This window comes from Netta rufina (genome assembly GCF_964035555.1).
Source record: "Netta rufina genome assembly, chromosome: 29".
NCBI lineage: Eukaryota > Metazoa > Chordata > Aves > Anseriformes > Anatidae > Netta > Netta rufina.
The window spans coordinates 2969035-2989411 of NC_140153.1; the positions used below are offsets into that span (position 1 = coordinate 2969035).

General features: G+C 62.7%; 3 protein-coding genes across 4 annotated transcripts in view; 1 reads left to right on the plus strand and 2 right to left on the minus strand.

Moving 5' to 3' along the window:
* The first annotated feature begins 5083 nt into the window (after positions 1-5083).
* On the plus strand, positions 5084-9269 carry TXNIP (thioredoxin interacting protein). The gene is made up of 8 exons (XM_084303402.1): positions 5084-5569; positions 6450-6522; positions 6628-6775; positions 7122-7224; positions 7380-7636; positions 7748-7904; positions 8021-8169; positions 8286-9269. Exons 1-8 carry the CDS (start codon positions 5320-5322, stop codon positions 8319-8321), a joined length of 1173 nt encoding a protein of 390 aa, XP_084159528.1. The 5' UTR covers positions 5084-5319; the 3' UTR covers positions 8322-9269.
* Positions 9270-16594: 7325 nt separating this feature from the next.
* On the minus strand, positions 16595-20246 carry POLR3GL (RNA polymerase III subunit GL). Of its 2 annotated transcripts, XM_084303419.1 has the most exons (8): positions 20208-20246; positions 19111-19266; positions 17973-18102; positions 17816-17884; positions 17656-17712; positions 17480-17553; positions 17243-17356; positions 16595-17161 (listed from the first exon to the last, which is right to left on the minus strand). In XM_084303419.1, exons 2-8 carry the CDS (start codon positions 19228-19230, stop codon positions 17075-17077), a joined length of 651 nt encoding a protein of 216 aa, XP_084159545.1. In that variant the 5' UTR covers positions 19231-19266; positions 20208-20246; the 3' UTR covers positions 16595-17074. The 2 variants fall into 2 exon arrangements, with proteins under 2 accessions (XP_084159545.1, XP_084159544.1); XM_084303418.1 differs by lacking the exon at positions 20208-20246 and having other exon boundaries at positions 19111-19327.
* LIX1L (limb and CNS expressed 1 like) overlaps positions 19325-20377 on the minus strand; it is a gene marked incomplete at its 3' end in the record, with an annotated part of 3203 nt that continues 2150 nt past the window's right edge. Inside the window, exon 3 of the mRNA XM_084303327.1 lies at positions 19325-19357. Within this exon, the coding sequence (XP_084159453.1) occupies positions 19325-19357 (33 nt within the window). The remainder of the gene's footprint in view (positions 19358-20377) is intronic.

Here is a 20377-nt window from a genome sequence, read left to right on the forward strand (position 1 = left end):
GGGTTGGGTTCGTGGTGGCCAAAGCCTCAGCGGTGGCACCAGCAGGAAACGTGCGTGGGAACGGCGGCACGGGCACGGTTCAGTGAGGGCTTGGCCGGGTGCTCTCCAGGCGTTTGGCAAGACAAAAAGCCTCGAATCTAATCAAAAGAAGGAAGCAGCCAGCGGCATTTGGGCAGCAGATGCACAGAAGCGCATCCAGGCGTGCGCCTAGGACCGAGCAGGGGGGGGACGGAGCGATGTGGGCAGCCTGGCACCTCCGTGAACCCCAAAAGCAACCCTGTAAGGATGGGGACGGAGGAATTCAACCCCTGCCACCAGCCCGTGCCGTTCCTGGAAAGCCCTCTAGATGTCCGCAGCATCCCAGGGATGAGGAGCAAGGGGACGGAGCCTGCAGGGAGAGCAGCAGCCCGTGGGTGGCAGCCCTCGCCCCAAGCACCACCAAAGGCTCCCCGAAAGGTGCTCGGTCCTTCCGCCAGAGATTTGGTTTCTGCTGAACGAGGTCCGAAATCTTTCAGGTTGGGGGAGCTTTACGTGCAGGGTGAGCGTCTCCAGCAGCCGTCCCCTCGACCCCAGGCACAAACCCAAGCGGTGGCAGCCCGAGAAGAGCTTTGGCTGTGGAAAAGTTAGAAATATTCCTTATTTCTTCACTGTTTCCATTATCTACAACCTCCGTTGGGCCCTTCCAAGGGATACCCAGATGGAGCAGGGATGGGGGCTCAAGAAAACTTTTGCTTTCCAACACTTCTTCCTCTCTTAACAACAACAGATTTAAATTCTGGCTGCCACCAGAGGCAAAGAGGTGGCTGTGGGTTGGTTTGCAGAGCCCAGGGCTGGTTTTGCTCTTGCAAAGAGCAGGACTTGGGTGTCAGAGCAGAGCCCAGACCGAACAGGGAGGCAGCTGATGCAAGCAAAGCCTCCTGCGCAGGGCAGATGAGAGACACGGGACTTCCCAAGCTCCAGAAGTCAAATTCCTCCTTGTTTGTGGATGACCGAGCCCGGTCTGTCACAGGCTGTTGACTCGCAGCTCCGGCTTTCCCCCCACCCCCCTTCTCTGTTGCAAAAACACAATCTGGCCAGAAAGGAGGTGAAGAAATCTCGTCGCAGCAAAGAACCATCTGTTAGGGAGAGCTTTCACGTCTTGTTCCTGGCAGGAGCTGGGAATCTGGGCCCTGGGGGGAAAAATCCTCACGCTCACGCCCTGCGAGGACTCTTCCCCGTTCAGCAGGGGTTGGGAAGGGGAGAAGGGGCTCCAGGCCCGTGCTGTGCGTGCACAAAGCAGCCTGCACAGTGCCTCGCATTGAAGGCAGAGGAAAGCCAGGCCCTTGCTACAGTAGAAAGCTGCAAAAAGCTGATTTGGGTACTGGGGATCTGTGGGATGTGCCCCGAGAGTTTTCCAGCCCGTTTCACCAAGGGACAACTCAACCCCAAACACCTCCGGAGACCCAGCGGTGTTGTGGCCCCTGCCCCAAGCCAGGCACCGCAACCAAAACTGTTGTTTTTTGTTCAAAAGCACGGATGGAAACACTCCCCTTGCTTCTCTGCCTCAGCTTTCCTGCTCCTGAACCCAGCCGAATCGCTGCGGTGCTCTGGATGCGGCCACAGCCGAACACCAGCAGATCCGAGCAGGGCAGCAGTGTCCCACGGGTCCCCCAGACCCCTAATTTTCCAGCCACACGGCCCCGATAGGATCAGGGTGGGATTTTCTAGGCGCTGCTCCCCGCACGCAAACAGCGCTGCCAAAGGAAATGCCTCTTCCGCCCCGGCTCCCGTTCCCGTCCGCAGAACAGGCACACTCTGTCCCTTCTCTTGGGCCTGTTGTGAATCCCTCCGCGTCCCTCTCTTCCCTCCTCCCTGCCCTGAACGTGCTGGAAGTCACCATATATGGGGAAAAAGGCAGAAAACGACAGCGAGGAGCTCCGGGGAGCTCGGCACCACGGGCTGCGGGGCGTTGGGGTGGATGGGGCAGAGGACGTTGCACCAAGAGGAGCCCGGCTTCTCCTGGCGACCCTGGGTCGTGGCTCCCGATAGCCCACAGCAGGAAATAAAGGTTTTATTTCTCAGGGCTTGGCAGGAGAGCAGTTTCCAGCACGGCGTGGCCGTTGCGGAGCCCGGCACCGAAAGCAGAAGGGCGAGCTGCTGAGTCGCACTGCCCGGTTTCTGCCTCGCTGAATTCCTTCTCCGTGACCCACTCAGCGGCCCCTGCTTCCCGTGACTCATTTTAGGGCCTTGGTTTCCAGCCCAGCCCTGCTGCTTTCGACCTGCCTTACACCCAGCACACTCAGTTCCTCGTGCAGCTCTCCTCGCCCCAGGCTGGGTACAGCAGGAGGGGACACGGCTCTGGTCGCCCTCTTCACCCACCTGTGTTGCTGCAGCCTCACCCGGAGCTTTTCTCCTTCCCTGTGGCAGCGATCGAGGCCAGGGAGATCCCCTAAGCCTCACATTGCCAGTGGGAAGTGAGCTGAGAGGGGGCAAAAGCCTTAAAATAATCATTGGGGGGGAGCGAGGAAGCACCCAAGGGCCGTCCCCTGCCCAGAAATCAAACTGGCCTCTCCTCTGATGCCCTCGTTCTGAGGGGACGTGACATTTTGGGGCTTTCGTTTACAAGCTGAAGGTCCATTTCCAACCCCCCTGCATAACTCAGAGTGCTGCTCGCGTGGGAAACCTCGTGAACCCAGGCTCATCCTGAGGAAATCGCAGCTTCCCCTCCTCCTGCAGGAGGACCCGGGACGCATTTCCAGCCGGATAGAGGTCAGGGGAGCAAAGGGCAGGAGCTGAGTGACAGCTAAAAGCAAATTTGGAGGGGATACAGGAGCTGGAACGTGCCTTGGACCATATCTTTGGCAAGCTCTTTGGCTTGGGACTTCACTGTCCTTTGACATCGCTGGAATGCGTTTTGCTGTCCGGCCGCAGCCAGGCTGGAGATGTCTTTCTTGGAAGACGGGCTGCGGAGGAAACCGGAGAGGGAAAGCACGAAAAAAAGGGAACGCTGGGCCCAGAACCAAGCTGGGGGCTTCGGGATCGCGTATCCCAAAGCTGGCAGGGCTGGCGAGAGAGCTCTGCTCATCGGGCCAAATGAGAGCAAATCCGCAATTCTCATTAACCCAGCACCTCGATCCCCAGCGTGCCAAAGGAGGCAACGGGGAGAGCTGGCCAGGGGCAGCAGGAAAAGGTGCAGGCCCTTCATTACGGCCCTAATCGTGGAATAATTCCCTCGCAGCGGGGAGATCGGCCCCGCAGCTTGGCAGGCGATCAGTTTATCCGGTCGCCCTCTCAGTTTATGCTCGCAGGTGTGAATTAATGCTGAGGGAAGCAGAAGCCGGGAAGGCGAAAAGCAAAAGGGTGGCGTGTGTGTGTGTGTCTGTGCCAGAAAGGCACGGACAAACAAGGCCCACGTGAGCGGGGGCGAAGGACAAAAGAGACAATTCCTGAAAGGAAAAAAAAAATAAAAAAAATAAACAAAAAAAAACCAACACCATCCCTTTCCTCGTTAAGGGTGGGGAGGCTTGGGCGACGCCGAAAAGATTGTTCTGCCGTTTCCTCCACTCCCCGCGCTGCCCTTCCTGAGCTGAGGAGGATCGTGGGGCTTGGGGAAAGCGGCGAAAAAAAGCCCAAAAAAAGAAAAAAAGGAAAAGAAAAAGTCAGGAGGGGGGGGGACATGTGCTTGGCAAAAATAACTGAGGAAGGAAAACGCGAGGGGGTCGTGAGAGGGGGCCACGGCAGCGCCCCAAATCCCTGTGGGGGAACGGGGCTGAGGAGCTGGGGGGGGGGGTAAAAAGGGGTGGGAGGCGGGGGGCAGCTCGTGGTGGGGGGGCTTGTTGATAAGAAAGGAGCCCCCCCCGGGGTTGTGTGCCCCCCTCCTGGGGTTGTGTGATGAGCTGCGGTGACGCCGAGGCCCGGTGATCTCAGCCGCGTGCCGCCGGCGCTGACACCCCGGGGTGACGGCTGGAAAGAACCCGGAGTGTAGGGGGGGGGTAAAGGGGGGGGGGGGCGTCACGGTTTGCTTTTAGCAGGGTGACGGCGCACAAAAGGGAGGGGTGGGGGGGGAACCCCAAATCTGGTAGGAAGGGAGGGGGCACAGGACACTATTGAGGGGGGTTCAGGACCCTATTGGGGGGGTTCAAGACCCTATTGAGGGGTACGGGGGCCTCTTGTGGGGCACTAGACCCTACTGGTGGGGGGCACAGGACACTACTGAAGGGGGCATAGAGCCCTATTGAGGGGTATGAGACCCTATTGAGGGGTATGGGACCCTGTTGGGGGGTATGGGACCCCGCTGGGGAGCAGAGGACCCTACTGGGGGGGGCATAGGGCCCTATTGAGGGGTATGGGACCCTGTTGAGGGGTACGGGACCCCACTGGGGGGCACAGGACCCTACTGGAGGGGGCAAAGGACCCTTTTGAGGGGCACAAGACACTGTTGGAGGGGGCACAAGACCCTCTGGGGGCTGCAGATGGCAGTGGATGAGGGGAGCCCCCTCACGGCCCCCCCAAAACCATGGAGGGAGGCTGAGGGATGCCCCCCAGCCCCAATTCCGTGCTTTTTTACCACAAAGAAGGCAGTTTTGGGAGCGGGGGGGGGGACATCACTGGGGGGCTGAGGGGACACAGGAGGTGACTGAGGGGGGATTTAGGGGGGATGCTGTGGAAGCCCCCAGCGGGCGGGGGTCGCCCCGAGCCCCCCCCCCCAAACACCTCAGGGCCCGGCCGGGGGCGGGGGGCTCGCCCCCGGCCCTCACAGCAGGGAACAGAACATCCCGTTCCCCGCTCCCCATTGGCCCCCACCGCCGCCCGTCCGCACTTCCCATTGGCCCGCCGCGCTGTCACTCCTCCCCACTCCCCGCCCCCGCCCCCGCCTTCCCCAGCCGAGCACACGCTCGCCTCTCCTTCACACGCTGTCCACGCTCCGCAGGCGGCGCGCTGATTGGCCCGCCGGCTTGTAAACAAGGCGGCGGCGGCCAATGGGCGCGCTGATCACGCGAGCAGCACGGCCTGGCCACGCGCCTTCAGCGTGGAGCGCCTGGCATCAACAGGCGCGGGAGGGGGGGAGGCGGGCGGGCGGAGGCTATAAAAGGGAGCGGGCGGGGGGCCGCGGCCAGAGCGCTGAGGGCAGCGAGAGGCGGAGGAGCTACGCAGCGGCTCTACGGCGGGCAGAAAGGGGTTAACCCTCCTTCTTTTTTTTTTCTTTTTCTGACTGAAACCAGCCTGTTTCGGGGCGGTTTATAGCCTTTTTTCCTCGTCGCGAGGGAGAAAAAGGTATTTTTGCCCGCCGTCGCTGCTCGCTGCTTCCTCAGGAGCCGTCCGCCTGCCCTCGCCTCAGCCATGGTGATGTTCAAGAAAGTCAAGACCTTCCTCCTGGCCTTCAGCGAGCCTGAGAAGGTTTATTGTAGCGGGGAGAAGGTGGCCGGCCGTGTGCTGGTGGAGGTGGCCGAGGTGACTCGCGTCAGCGCCGTCAAGGTGCTGGCCTGCGGGGTGGCCAAAGTCAACTGGGCCAAGGGCCCCCAGCAGTGCAGGCAGGAGATGGAATATCTGCGCTTTGAGGACGTCCTGACCCTGGAGGAACAGCCCACAGGTGAGGGCTTGGGGCTGGGAAAGAGGGGGGCGTGGAGGTGTGGGCCCCTGGTGGGGTGGCTTGGTTGTGCCCCCCCTTGGGGGTGGGGTGGCCTGGTTGGGGGTTTTGGGGGAGTTTTGGGGTGGGACAGCTGAGGGGTGAAAGTGGAAGTTGGGTGGTGGCTGGGAGTTGGGAGAAATGAGGAAATGGGTAGGGACATCACAGCTGGGAAAGGGGAAAGGTGAGGGTTTGTGTGCCCTGCCAGGAGCCCAGAACAAAAGCAGTGCTCCTGTCGAGGAGCTGGGTGTTGATGTGGCTGGGAGCAGGCAGAATGAGATGGGTTTGGGCTGGATGTCGCACGGCAGCGGGAGCTGAGCCTGGTGCCTGCAACAGGTAGCCAGGGAGGGGCCCGCACAGACGGTGCCAGAGGCGAGGAGTTCCCAGGGCACGGAGAACTTCCCCTGCCTGCCCTCAGCCTCCTCCCTGGGCTGGCTCCAGGGTAGGCAGAGAGAGAGTTGGCAGCGTCCCGGGAGATACACCTGGGCTGATGCGAAATCTCAGAGATAAACAATGAGGAAAGAAGTTGGAGTTGGATACTCCTCCAAAGTGCAAGCAAGGGGGAGGCAGCGGGGAGGGGTAGGGCAGCCTGAACTGAAGCAGATTGTGTTTGTGGCCTCAGCTGCGGATGTTGAAAGAGGAAGTGAAAGTGCTGCTCGCTTCGCGAGGACATGGAGTTCTGTGGTTGTTCGGGGACAGGTGTGGGAGGCTCTTAGCAAGCAGCTAATGCTGCTCGAGCTCATGCAGCGTCTGGCTTGATCGCTGCATGGGTAAGCACAAAGGGGATAATGCTTAAGAACAATGCCCCGGGGCTTCACTTAATGCTCCCCTCTTCTTTTCCCAGATGGGGATGGTTCCGTAATCCTGAGACCTGGGAACAAATACGAGTACAAATTCGGATTCGAGCTTCCCCAGGGGTAAGTATCACACAAATGTGGTCTCTGAGGAAAAAAATAAACTGCAGTTTTATGGAAAACTCTGTTACTGCCTCAGAGGTGCCTAACAGGTGTTTGTCTTCTCAGGCCTCTTGGTACAAGCTTCAAGGGGAAGTACGGCTGCGTGGATTACTGGGTGAAGGCCTTCCTCGAGCGCCCCTCCTTTCCCACCCAGGAGACAAAGAAGCGCTTCGAGGTCATGGACCCCGTTGATGTGAACACCCCAGAGCTGCTGGTGAGTGCTGCTGTGCCTTGCCACCCTGCAGGAGGTTTGGGTGCCAGAGGGTGTGGGGAGAGGCGCTTAGGTGGGGTCACTCCGACCTCTAATTAAGACGCTCTTAATGGGCTTTGCTGCTGAGCTTGGATTAAGTGCTTAGTTCCTAAGAAGTCTTAGTCACTTCTCGAACCCTGCACCTGGGCAGGTGAAGTGAAGGCGGTTGGGCCTTCGTTTCCCTGCAAGACACTCGAGCCTCATGGGGAATTTTGAAGCTGAGATCCCAAAGTTAGGGGGGAGGAGGTGAATTGGCCTGGGGGGGCAGCAGGCAGGTTGCATCCAGTTAACCCTCTGCTTTTCTCCACAGTCCCCAGTGGCTGCCAAGAAGGAGAAGAAGGTGTCCTGCATGTTCATTCCTGATGGCCGCGTGTCAGTCAGCGCCCAGATCGACAGGAAGGGCTTCTGTGAAGGTAGGAGCCTGCCTGGCTCGAGGAGCGAGGGGTGGTGGGATGAGGCTGGGGGGAGCGTCGGGGGGGGTTGAACCAGTGCGTGGCGACTCAAACGGGCATACCCCAAGGGGAAAAGGCCGGACCGTCCTAAATTCGAGCTGTTTTTTCCTCCCCAGGTGATGAGATTTGCATCAACGCCGACTTCGAGAACACCTGCTCCCGCATCGTGGTGCCCAAAGCAGCCATCATCGCCAAGCACACCTACCTGGCCAACGGGCAAACCAAGGTGTTCACCCAGAAGCTCTCCTGCGTCCGGGGCAACCACATCATCTCGGGCATGTCGGAGTCTTGGCGGGGCAAAACCATCCGAGTCAAGAAGCTGAAGCCTTCCATCCTGGGCTGCAACATCCTGCGCGTGGAGTATTTCCTGCAGGTGAGTGCCTGGGGCTGCTGACTCCACGTCCTTGCTCCTCGGCAAGGGGGTAAATTTGGGCTGCTCTTGGTCTCTACGCCCCCTAACCCCGCTCCTCGCTCATCCCTGCAGATCTATGTCAGCGTCCCGGGCTCCAAAAAGATCATTTTGGAGCTGCCCCTCGTCATCGGCAGCCGCTCGGGCATCGGGAGCCGCAGCTCCAGCATGGCCAGCCAGACCAGCTCCGAGATGAGCTGGGTGGACCTCAACCTGCCGGATGCTCCAGAAGGTGAGGGGGGCACAGCAACAACAGGGAGGGGGCTCTTTGGGGTGCCCCACACCTACCACGGACACTTTTTGGGGTGTTTTGAGGCAATCCTCACCCTTTCCCTCCTTGCCTTGCAGCACCCCCTTGCTACCTGGACATCGTGCCTGAAGACCACCGCCTGGAGAGCCCGACCACCCCTCTCCTCGACGACCCCGACAGCTTCGACAGCCCCATCTTCATGTACGCCCCCGAGTTCAAGTTCATGCCGCCGCCCACCTACACCGAGGTGAGCCCCCGGGGGTGGCCGCGGGGATTTGGGGGAGCAGAGGGTTTTGGGGTGGTTTCGGGATGCTGAGCAACGCGCCTGGAAGCATCTCAACGGCCTCTTGGCTTCTTCCCCAGGTGGATCCCTGCGTCGCCAACAACAACGTGCAGTGAGTGCCGAGAGGAAATGGCTCTCCCACTTCTCTTTTTTTGGACTCTGACCCTGCCGTGGGACCTGGCAGCCGCCCAGGCTGGCGTCTTCCTGGGAGCCCCCGCTGCAGGAGCGGCCGCACGAAGGGCGCCCGGCGGCGCGACAGCTCCCCGGGAGGCTCCGGGGCGAGCGTGGAAAAGGGGTGAAGTGTCTTGAGTTTTGTGTGTTCCCTCGTGTGCCGGCTGCCTCGGCGCCTACGAGAAAAAACCCTCCTGTGGCTCGGGGGTTGTTCGGGACCTTGTTCACAGCCAAAGTCTTCCAAAAAAAAAGAAAAAAGCAAAAAAAAAAAACCACAAAACCAAACCAAATACCAAGGTGCTCACGTGGTAACGGGCAGAAGCTGTGGCGGGTGCGTGGTGCACGGGAGGTGTCGGTGCCTCGGACACCGCGGTCCCAAATCTTTCGGGGAGGAGAGGCGGGTGCCAGCCTGGAAGGACTTGGAGTGGTGTCAGTTTGTCAGTTTTTGGGAAACCATCGCGATGCCTCGGACCCGGCGACGCCGTCCCGCGATGGATGCGACACCTCGGGTGTGCGTCAGGGAGACCCCGAGTGTGCGGAGGACGATTGTGGCCGATCCCGGCCCCAAAACTTCATCTCCTGGTGCCAAAATGCCCCCGACTCGGCTGAGGTTGGGCTGCTTCGTGTGGAAAAGGCGAAACCAAAACCCGGCCGTGAATTTGTTTTTGCCGCTGTTGCCCCCTCGGTGGGGATGGCCCCAGTAGGGCCGAGCTCTTATGGGGTGCAGGGGCGTGGAGCGGCCGCTGACTCCTTTGTACAGCTGTTTTTGTATCGTTCTTCTTTTTTGGGAGGGAGGGGGATAAGAAGTGAAAAAAAAAACTTTATATTTTGTACTGCTGACGTTCTACGAGCCCCTGTGGGGCGAAATTTTTAATAAAGTTTTCTCCAAGTGACGTCGTTGTGGGGTCTCTGATTTGGGGTGTGCGGAGGGGGATTTGGGGGAGTGGGGTGGAGGTGTCCTGAAGCCCCCTGCGGGCCCTGAGGTGTTGTCCCCATGTCCCCATCCCTGCCCCACACACCTCCAGCACCCATGGGTGCACCTTGAAGAACACAACCCCGTCCTGAGAGCACGCGGCCCTGCTCCAGGTGGGTTTTTGGGCTGGATCAGCCAAAAGCTGCCTTTTCTCGGTGCCCTGCTGTGTGGCGAGAGGAAAACCCGCTGCTCGGTTCAAAATCGCTTCATTTCACCCCAATTTCACCCTGACAACCGGCCCTGTACCTGCAGCAGGAGCACCCCAGCCCTGTGGGTCCGTGTGGGACCGGGGACCCCACAAAAAACCCCGTAGAGGTGGACGCAGCTCCAGGAGGCGAACGCTTTGTGGGGAAGGGGAAACCGAGGCACGGAGCGGGAGCCGCTGATCCCAATGGGGTGGGAAAAATCCCCGCTCCCCATCACCGCGGGGCTGTTGTGGCAACGGGGGCTCGCGCGCGCGCCCCCCCCGGCCCTTTTTTGGGGGATGTGGGTGAAAGTTGACGGAAAATCTGACGGGGCGGCGTGACGCTACCTGCGGCGCTCCAGGAACGGGGCCCGGATCCCTCGAGAGGAAAAACAGCCCCGACCTTGGCCCCCCCGTCCCCTACTTGGCGCGGGCGCCCCCCTCCCTCGCTGTGGGGTGGGGGCGCGGCGGCTGCGGGACCCCCGTGGGCACCCCGAGCACCCCGCAGCGCCCTGACCCCCTGCACCAAGACCGCCGTGCCTCAGTTTCCCCGCCCTGCCCGCTGCAGCCCCCCCCCCAAATTCCCCCTATTTGTCCGCCCCCCCCCCCCCCCGGCCCTATAGCTGGTCCTTATCTCGCTGCAGCCGGCGCGGCGCGGCATGGAGGGGCCTTATCAGTTGGATGCCGGCGGCTCCGGCTGTGCCAGGCCAGCACGGCCCCATAGGACAAGCCCCGGCCCCATAGGACGAGCCCTGGCCCCATCCCCGGACCCCATCCCATAGCCCCGTCCCCGTCCCTGAGCCCCGTCCCCAAACCCCAGCTCCATCCCCGAGCCCTGTCCCTGACCCCAAACCCCATCCCTGAGACCTGTCCCTGACTCCAAGCCCTGTCCCCAAGCCGTGTCCCAATCCCCAAACCCCATCCCATAGCCCCGTCCCCGTCCCTGAGCCCCGTCCCCAAGCCCCAGCCCCATCCCTGAGCCCTGTCCCTGACCCCAAGCCCTGTCCTCATCCCCGAGCCCTGTCCCCATTCCCGTCCCCAAGCCCCGTCCCCATCACAGAGCCATTTCCCTGTCCCCAAGTCCTGTCCCCAAGCCCCATCCCCGACCCCGAACCCTGTCCCCATCACCAAGCCCCGTCCCCATCCCCAACCCTAAGCCCTGTCCCTGTCCCCAAGCCCCGTCCCCATCCCCGACCCCAAGTCCCTGCCACCGGTGGCGCAGCGAGGGGCTCAGCCCCCTTTTTTTCACCAGCCCTGTTTCACCATTTCCCCTTTCCCCAAATTATTTTTTTATTACCCACAAACAAAAATCACACAAAAAAAAAACCACCCTCCCCCAGGACAAACGGGGCCCGGATTTGCCATTTCTGGACCCAAACCAGCCCCTATCGGGGCCTGCCCAGGCATTTGGGGTCGGGGAGCCCCCGGCACCGCTCGGGGTTTATCTCCCAGCCTCAGCCCCATGGCGCTTATCTTATGGGGTCCATCTGGGGCTGGGGGACGTCAGGGCACCCCCTGTCCCCGGGACGTCACGTCCCCATCCCATAACCGCAGCTCCGTCCCCCCCTCCTCACTATGGGGCTGTTTTTGGGGTGCTGGGACCCCCACGGCACAGCCTCCCCCCCGCACCCATGGGTGCCAGGCTCAGGGTGCCCTCAGCTTCGCCCCCACCCGTGCCTCAGTTTCCCTTTGTGGGTTGATGCCCCATTAGGGAGAGGATTTTTTTTTTTGGGGGGGGACCCCAAACCGCTGTCCCCGTGCCCGGCTGGCACTGCCGCGGGGCCGGGCTGCCCTCCAAGCAGGTGAAGGGGGAACCCGGCTCCGGCCCAAGTAGGGACAGGAAAATCTTTATGGGGTGGGGGCCGCAGCCAGCTGCGAGAAGAGACCCCCCCAAAATAACCCCACAGCCCCTCACAGGGGCAGCGCTGCGCACCCACCAGGGGAGGCACCCCCAGACCCCTTTTTTGGGATCTGCCCCAGCCCCCAGCGTGGATCTGCCCCGCTCAGGGGCAACAGGAAACGCTGAGACCCTACAATAAACAAAGGTGGGGGTGGTTTTTTTGGGCTGTTTTCTTTATTTTTTATCGTTTTGGTGTCGTCCCACTGCGCCGTGCGGGGTAGGGCGCGGGGCACGCTGCCAGGCGGGGCCGGTGGCCACCTCGCCGGGGCCACCGCCAGCCCCCTTTGGGTGCCAGCCGAGCCCCGGAGCTGCAGCCTCAGCACATCTGCGCCCCCACGCCCCGCTTTATGGCCCCGATAAAAACCGATTCGGGCCATAAAAGAGGGGAGGGGAGGAAAAAAAAAAAAAAAAAAAAAAAAAAAAGAAAGAAAAACAGAAAAACAACACTTTGGCTGGGGGGGGGGGGCCGTGCGCCGCAGCGAGTGGCACCGTGCCCCGGCGCACCCGGGGGGCTATGGGGTCGGGTCTCAGCCCCACATCACCCCCAGCCCCACATTGGCCCCATTTCCAGGGGGAGGTTGGGTGGGGGATTTATTTGCCCCCCCCCCCCCTCCCTGCCCCGCTGTCCCTCCCCAGGCAGGGATTTTTCCAGCGAGCTGTTTACCGCCGTGCGCCGCCGAGCTGGGGGCGAGCCACCGCTGCGCCCTACAAGGACTCGACACCGAGCCCCCTGCAACGGGACACTGCTGCCGGCACGGGGAGCGGCTCAGCCGTGGCTAAATTGGGCTAAATTTAGCTATTTTGGGAAAAAAAAAGGGCTCGAAGCCCCTCTGCGCGCTGCCAAGGGGGACCCCGCGCACAAGGCAGGGGTTGGGGGTCTCTCGTCCCCTGGTGCCACCCTGAGGGCTGGAGTGCTGTCCCTCTGTCTGTCCGTCCCCGTGTCCATCCAGCACGCTGCCACCCACCCTATGTCCCCCCCCCACCCCATCCCGGGGGCTGCTGAGGGATTTGGGGCTCCGTTGCCCCCCCCCCGGGACGAGCAGAAGGAACCGGCGGGGGTCCCAAGGGGTCCCAAGAGGCGCTCCCCGGCGCGCACCGCGGGGAGCAGGGAACGGGGCTGGGGCCGAGCCGAGGCCCCAGGGGGACAAAATAAATGTGGGGGGGCCCAGAGCAGAGCCCCCCCCATACACACCCCGCTCCCGGTGCCGCTCGGCAGCCCCGCAGCTGGCTGCTCGCCCCGGCTGCTGGCACGGGGCCCGCGTTGGCTCCGGCCCCGCTGCGCGGTGGCTCCAACTGGGCCAAAGGTCCCGGGCGGCTCAGCCCCCACCACGGCCAAGCCGCAGCCCCGGGGGGGGGACGGCGACGACCCCAAAACCCTCAGCGGGGTGCAGAGGGGCTGCTCCGGGCACCGGGATTTGAGGTCCCCACGGATTTTGGGGTGCCTCCTCCTGCCTTTGCTGCTCCGTGCGCCCGGGGTGCGCCCCTCGGCACCCCCCCAGCACCTCGGAGTCGGGGCTCAGCTCCTCGCCTCCGCGTTTTTTTTACCATTTATTATTTTTTTTAACCATTTTTTTTTTTTACCATTTATCATTTTTTTAACCATTTATTATTTTTTTTTACCATTTATTATTATTTTTTTACCATTTATTATTATTATTTTTTTACCATTTATTATTTTTTTTTACCATTTATTATTCTTTTTTAACCATTTATTATTATTTTTTTTTACGATTTATCATTTTTTTAACCATTTATTATTTTTTTTTTTACCATATATTATTTCCCCCCCCCTCCCAAAGACCAAATAACCGAGTCACTTGATCCGGGCCGCAGGTTTCCAGGTCACTTGTTTACGGCCGGGTTTGGGGGGGGCTCTGCCAGCTCCGATTTTTTTTTTTTTATTATTTTTTTTTCTTTTTCACTTTCTAGTCCTCGATGTGCTCCTCTGGAAACTATTTGTTCGGCAGCTGCCTTGGCTCGGCGGCGCTGCCGGAAGGCGCTCGCCGTCCCCACCGACTATTTTGGCTGCGCTGCGGTCGCTGCCTTCCCCTTGTCGCCTCCTGCAGCAAACTGGGTCAAAGGCTACGGCGAAAGGGGGGGGCTCATCCTAGGGCTGGGGGGTGAAAATCCTTGGGTGAACGGGCAGGGTCGCGATGCCAACGCGAGATTTTTGGGGTTCTGCACCCCCAAAAAAAAATCCGGGTTCGCCCTGGGCGCAATCTGGGAAAGGAGCCGCGGGGTGAGCAGGAGGCTGGATTTATTTTGGCCCCCCCACGAGCCCTCCAAACCCTACCGGGGGATTGGGTTCGCAGCAGGCAGCCCGCCCGAGCGCTGACATTCGCCCGCCGACCTTTACGAGGTTGTTTTTTTTTGGGGGGGGGGGCACCGCCAAGACCTGCTGAACTTCTCCGCTTTTCCGTTTAATTTTAGCTCCGCTCCCGGCGAGCTCGCCAAGGTCACTCCTGGCCCGGGCCCCCCCCGTGATCCGGATTGGGAAGGTGTCGGCGGGTGCTTACCGTGAGCGGCGGTGCCGGAGCTCCCCCCCCCCCCATGAACGAAGCCAATTTGGGGAAAGGGCGAGCGCGATGGGCTGCGGCGGGCGGCACGTGGGGAGCGCGGCCCCAGCGCTGCCGGCAGCGAGAGAAGGAGCAGGAGCAGGCCCCGGGTGCTGCGGTTCCCCGTGCCCAGTCCTGCACCCCCATCCCAAATCCTGCACCCCCCCGTCCCCAATTCTGTACATCCCGTCCCCAATTCTGCACCCCCTGACCCCAATCCTGCACCCCCTTCCCCATTTCTGCGCATCCTGTCCCCAATCCTGCACCCCCATTTCCCAAATCCTGCACCCCCTGTTCCCAATCCTTCACCCCTGTCCTCAATCCTGCACCCCTGTCCCCATTTCTGCACCCCCGTCCTCAATCCTGCACCCCCATCCCCAATTCTGCCCCCCCCGTCCCCATTTCTGCACATCCCATCCCCAATTCTGCACCCCCATTTCCCCAATCCTGCACCCCCGTCCCCAATCCTGCACCCCCGTCCCCAATCCTGCACCCCCGTTCCCAATCCTGCACCCCCCTGTCCCCAAACCTGCACCCCCCCGTCCCCAGCCCATTTCATCCCAGCCCTAATCCCGCACCCCCTTGACCCCAATCCCGCACCCCCATCCCCAATCCCGCGCCCCCCCCCCCCCCACCTCAGACTTCAGCCGCTGCCCCCCACAACCCCGACCCTCGCTCCGAAGACCCCAAATTACGGGGCGACCCTGAACGGGGGGCCCCCAAACCACCTCCCTCCACCCCTATAGGGCCCGAATCCTTCGCCTGGGCCCCCCCCAGGGGGAAAAAAACCCAAAAATGGGAGCCGTGGCGCAGCAGCGAAGGGGTAAAAATAGCGGCGAGCAGCGGCGCACGAGGAGCCCACGCGCCGGCTGCGTGCACCGGGGAGGAAGAGGCCCCCCCCCTCCTCCTCCTCCTCCTCCTCCTCCTCCTCCTCTTCTTCCTCCTCCTCTGGGGAAACTGAGGCCCGGAGCGAGGCCACGGCAGCGGTTTTGGGGTCCTGGGGGGGCTGAGGTTCCCCCATTAAATTATAGGGGGGGGGGGTTGGTGAGGGTCCCCCAGCTCCGTGCCCAAAGTCCCCGGCGTGGGAGTGGGGCACGGGTGGGGTTGTTCCCAGCCCTAAATTCCCCCCCCCCCACTTTGACTCACCCCATTACTCAGCCCCGGGGCTGTTCTTTCCTTGGGGTGGGGCCGGATCCTTCCCCTCGTGCCCCAAAAGGGGGGGGTCCCGGTGTCCGTGAGCCCCCCCCCCCAAAGACAGGGCGCAAACCCCCGGAGCTGGGCAGGGGAATGGCCACCGCCTGGGGACCCCCCCCCACACCCCGTTGGTGGCTTTTGGATTTTTTTTTTTTGGGGGGGGGGACACACACACATATGGGGCATGTCTCGGTTTTGGGGACACCCCAAAAGAGGGCCGGGGGGGGGGGGGGGCAAACCACACAAAAATTGCAGCTTGACCGTTTCCAGCTCTTTTGGCACCGATTCCCACCCTGCCCCTTCAACCCAGTGCCCCCCGGGGGGGGGGGGGGAAACGGGCCATGAACAGGCTCTGCCGTGCCCCCCCCGCTGACATCAGCACCCGTCACCCCCCCGGGGACCCCCCCCAAACCCCCCCAGCCCCACGGCAGGGGGTCCAACACATTTTTAGTGCCTGGGAGCTGAAAACCAAAACCACGAACAGGAACCTCCTGGGGCGGGGGGGGGGGGGCACGGGGGGGTTACGGCACTTCCCCATCACATGAGGTCCCCGTGAGTGCCCCCCCCCCCCCCCCCAGCCACTACCGGCTTTTTTTTGGGGGGGTACAAATCAGCCCCACACCCCCCCCAAAGCTATGGGGTGGTGGCAGATAAATGGGGGGGGGTCCATGGGGGGCTGTGGGAATGGGCCCCCCCCCCAAAATAAATCCCACTTCGCAGCCTCCTGCTCCCGCACCCTACATCGGGGGGGGGGGGGTCTGGGGGTGCCATTTGTGCCCCCCCAAAAAAAAAAAACAAACAAAAACCAGGTGTGCAGGGCCCCCACCCTTCTCCCAGCACCCAAGGGTGCCCGGCCTCGGCTACGGGGCACCCATAGGGGGTTAAAATGGGGGGGGGGTTTAAGGGGGGGGGAAAACGTGGCTCGGCCCATCACGCCACCCCACAACAGCAGGTGAAGGCGCCAGCAACCCTACAATAACAACAGGCTGCTCATGAGCCGCGCTCACGAGACCCTACAATAACAACCACCCTGCCCCGGGGAGGGCAAACAACCCTACAATAAATAACCGCCCCACAACAAACACCCGGCCCTGTTTGCCCAGCAGCTCCGCGCCGCCATGAGGTTGCTGGGGGGGGGGGGGGGACACCCGGGGGGGGGGGGGGGCAATACGGATTTGGGGTCTTTGTAGGGTTTTTGGGGGGATCCTAAATTGTGAGGGGACCCCAGGCGGATTGTGACCCCCCCCCCCCCCTTGCTGCAAGGGTCCAGCCCTGGAAGGGGACAAGGAGCTGAGCCCCCCCCCCCTGCACCATGTAGGGATGGGGTCAGCTCGGGGACCCCCCCCCCTTTATTTATTTATTTTTTTTATCCCCCCCCCAATCCCAAAAAGTTGGAGGCCGCAGGACTTAAAAAGAAAAAAACCCCGATTTTAATCCACCCGAATCGGTAAAAAAGCTCCAAACGTTAAAAAGCTGTTAAAAATGGGGGGGGGGGGGGGGGGGGGGACACACACGACGTTTTCCCCCAAAATGGCACGGGGGGGGGGGGCACGGTCGCCCCCCCACCCCAAAATCAAACGCAGCCCATTAAAAACTGCCCCCACACCCCCTCCCACAGGGGTTGGGGCCCCCAAGGACCCCTGAACTGGGGGGGGGGGGCAGTGGGGTCACCCCCCCCCCCAAAAAAAATCCCATCCCTGGTTGGGGGGGGGGCACCCAGCTCTGCAGCACCCATCCCTGGAGCACAAGTGCCACCTGCCGGCCACCCCTGACTGGGAGCACTGGGAGCACCAGGATGGGGGCAGACTGGGGATACTGGGACCCCCCCCTCGGTGAGGGGGGGGGGGCTGGGGGGGGGCGTGGGGTCCCCCAAAACCTCCCGGGGGGGGGGGTCAGTAAACGGCCTCGTCCATGTTGTCGTCGCTGTCGCCGCCGAAGTCCTCGCCGTTGTCGAAGTAGGACATGATGTAGTCGGTCTCCTGGGGGGGCAGGGAGAAGCCGTGAGACCCCCCCCCAAAAAAATAAAACCACCCCCAAAATTCCCCCCCCCCCCCCCTCACCTCCTCGTGCTCCTCCTCGTCGTACTCCTCCTCCTCCTCCTCCTTGCCTTCCTCCTCCTCCTCCTTCTCCTCTTCCTCCTCCGAGGTCACCTCCTCCTCCTTCTTCTCCAGGCTCTGGGGGGGGGGCGCGTTCAGCCGTGAACCCCCCCAAAATGCCCCAAAATGCCCCAAAATGCCCCCCCCAGCACTAAATTTGGGGTGTGGGGGGGGGCACGTCGGAGCCTTCGGCCTCGTTACCTCCAGCTTCTTGATGGCCTCCTCCTTGTCGAGTGCCGCCCGCTGCTTGGCCTTGGGGACGAGGACGGTGGTCCCTGGAGGGGGGGGGGGGACACGGGGGGGGGGCAGGGGGAGCGTCACCCACCTTGGGGGGGGGTCACACACACACATATGGGGGGGGGACACGGGGTACTCACGGCCCTTCCGCAGCCTCCGCACCCGAATCTTCAGCTCCCGCGGCAGCCGCCTCCAGTCTGGGGGGGGTGGGGACGGACAGCAGGGGCTGGATCAGCCCCCCCTAAACCCCCCCATCCCTAAAAAAGCCCCCCCCCCACCCCAAAAAATAACCCCACATACCTGGGTTCCAATCGATGGCGCCGTCAATGGGGTTGGAGACCTGGTACTTGTCCGAGTAGCGCTCGATGTCTGCGGGGTGAGGGGGGGCCTCAGCGGGGTTTTTGGGGTCGGGGGGGTCCCTAAATCCTCCCCCCACCCCCCCCCCCCAACCCGGTACCTCTGCGGGGCGCCCCGGGTTTGATGAAGTAGGGCAGGTTCCTCATGGCGCCGCGCAGCTCCTGCTTGAGGGCCAGCATGTACTCCAGCTCCTCGCCCCCCGGCAGCGGCACCGGGCGGTACTCCACGGGCTGGGGGGGGCACGGGGGGGGGGGGGGACCCCCGGCTGTCACCCCGATTGTCACCCCAAATGTCACCCCAAGTGGCACCCCGGCTGTCACCCCAATCGTCACCCCGGCTGTCACCCCAATCGTCACCCCAAATGTCACCCCAGTTGTCACCCCAATTGTCACCCAGACTGGCACCCCAAACGTCACCCCAATTGTCATCCTGCCTGGCACCCCTAATTGTCACCCCAATTGTCACCCTAAATGTCACCCCAACTGGCACCCCAACTGGCACCCCAACTCTCTTCCCAACTGGCACCCCAATTGTCACCCCAAATGTCACTCCAAATGTCACCTCAAATGTCACCTGGACTGGCACCCCAAACATCATCCTAATTGTCACCCCAATTGTCACCCCGACTCTCACCCCAATTGTCACCCTGCCTGGCATCCCGATTGTCACCCCCAACTCTCACCCCAATTGTCCTCCTGTCACCCAATTGTCACCCACCTGGCACCCGCCTGGCACCCCAAATGTCACCCTGCCATCCCAACAATCACCCCCAGTTGTCACCCCCACTGCCATCCTGTGACCCCACTTGTCACCCTGACTGTCCCCCGACTCCCATCCTGTCCCCCCAGTTGCCACCCTGTCACCCCAACTGCCACCCTGATTGTCACCCTGCACCCCCAGTTGTCACCCTGTCACCCTGCCACCCCAACTGTCACCCTGTGCCCCCAGTTGTCACCCCAAGTGTCACCCTGTCCCCCCCAGCTGTCACCCCGACTCCCATCTTGCCCCCCCAGTTGTCCCCCCAGTTGTCACCCCAACTGTCACCCTGTCCCCCCAGCTGTCACCCTAACTGCGCCCCCCAATTGCCCCCCCAACTCCCATCCCGCCCCCCCCCTTGTCACCCCCGCCTGTCCCCCCGACTCCCACCCTCTCCCCCCAAGTTGTCCCCCGGGGGGGCTGCGCGCCCCGCTCTCGGGTTGTGTCCCCCCCCCTTCCCCCCCAGCCCCCCCAAAACTCACCGGGAAGAGGGGGAGGGCTGTAGGGTGGGGGGGGGGCAGCGCGTCCCCCTTACCGATGCCCACGGCCTCCACGTTGAAGGTCAGCTGCCCGCGACCCCGACCCCGGCCTCGACCCGCCATGGGGGGGTTGGGGGGGGGCACGGAGCCCGGGGGGGGCTGCGGGGGGGGCACAGAGCAGGGGAGGGGGCGGCCGGGGCAGGGGGGGCAAGGGGCGTCAAGGGGGAAGCCTAAGGGAGAAGGGGGACCCCTAAAAAGGGATTGGGGGGGGGGCAGCCCTAAAATGGGATATGGGGGGGGCAGCCCTAAAGGGAGATGGGGGGGCAGCCCTAAAATGGGATATGGGGGGGCAGCCCTAAAGGAACACGGGGGGGGGAAGGGGATGGGGCACCCCTAAAGGGGCATGGGGGGGGCAGTCCTAAAATGGGATATGGGGGGGCAATGGGATGGAGTGACCCTAAAGGGAGATGGGGGGGTAATGGGATGGGGGACCCCTAAAAAGGGATTGGGGGGGGCAGCCCTAAAGGAACATGGGGGGGGAATGGGATGGGACACCTGGAAAAGGGATATGGGGGGGGGGAATGGGATGGGGTGCCCCTAAAGGGATATGGGGGGGGGTGATGGGACAGGACACCTGAGAAGGGACATGGGGGGGCACCCCTAAAGGGATAAGGGGGGGTAATGGGACGGGGTGCCCCTAAAGGGATACGGGGGGGCCCCTACAGGGATATGGGGGGGGGCAGCCCTAAAAAGGAAACCCCCTAAAAAAGGATGGGGGGGGCACCCATAAAGGGATGGGGGGGGGGGGCCCTAAAGGGACATGGGGGGGGAACGGGACGGGGCAGCCCTAAGGGGGATACGGGGGGGGGGGGCCCTAAAGGACACGGGGGGGGCCCTAAACAGGCACATGGGGGGGGGGGGGGGGAACGGGACGGGGCCCCCCCTAAGGGACACAGCTGGGCTGGGGGGGGGCGGGGCCCCCCTCATGGCCCCGGGGCCGCTCCCCCCGAGGCTCGGCCCCCCCCCGGGCCCCCCCCCGAGCCCCCCCCCCGGTGCCGGTCCCGGTGCCCCCCCCCCCGCTCCCATGCTCGGCCCCGTACCTGCACTGCGCATGCGCCGCGGCGCTACGCGCGGCCGGGGGGGAGGTGAGTACGGAAGGGCGAGGGCCGCGCTGATTGGTGGGAGGAGGGGCCAATCGGAAGGCGGAGAGGGAAAAGGGGGCGGGGAAAGGGGCGGGGCGAGGGGAGATGAATGGGGCAGGGAGGGGATG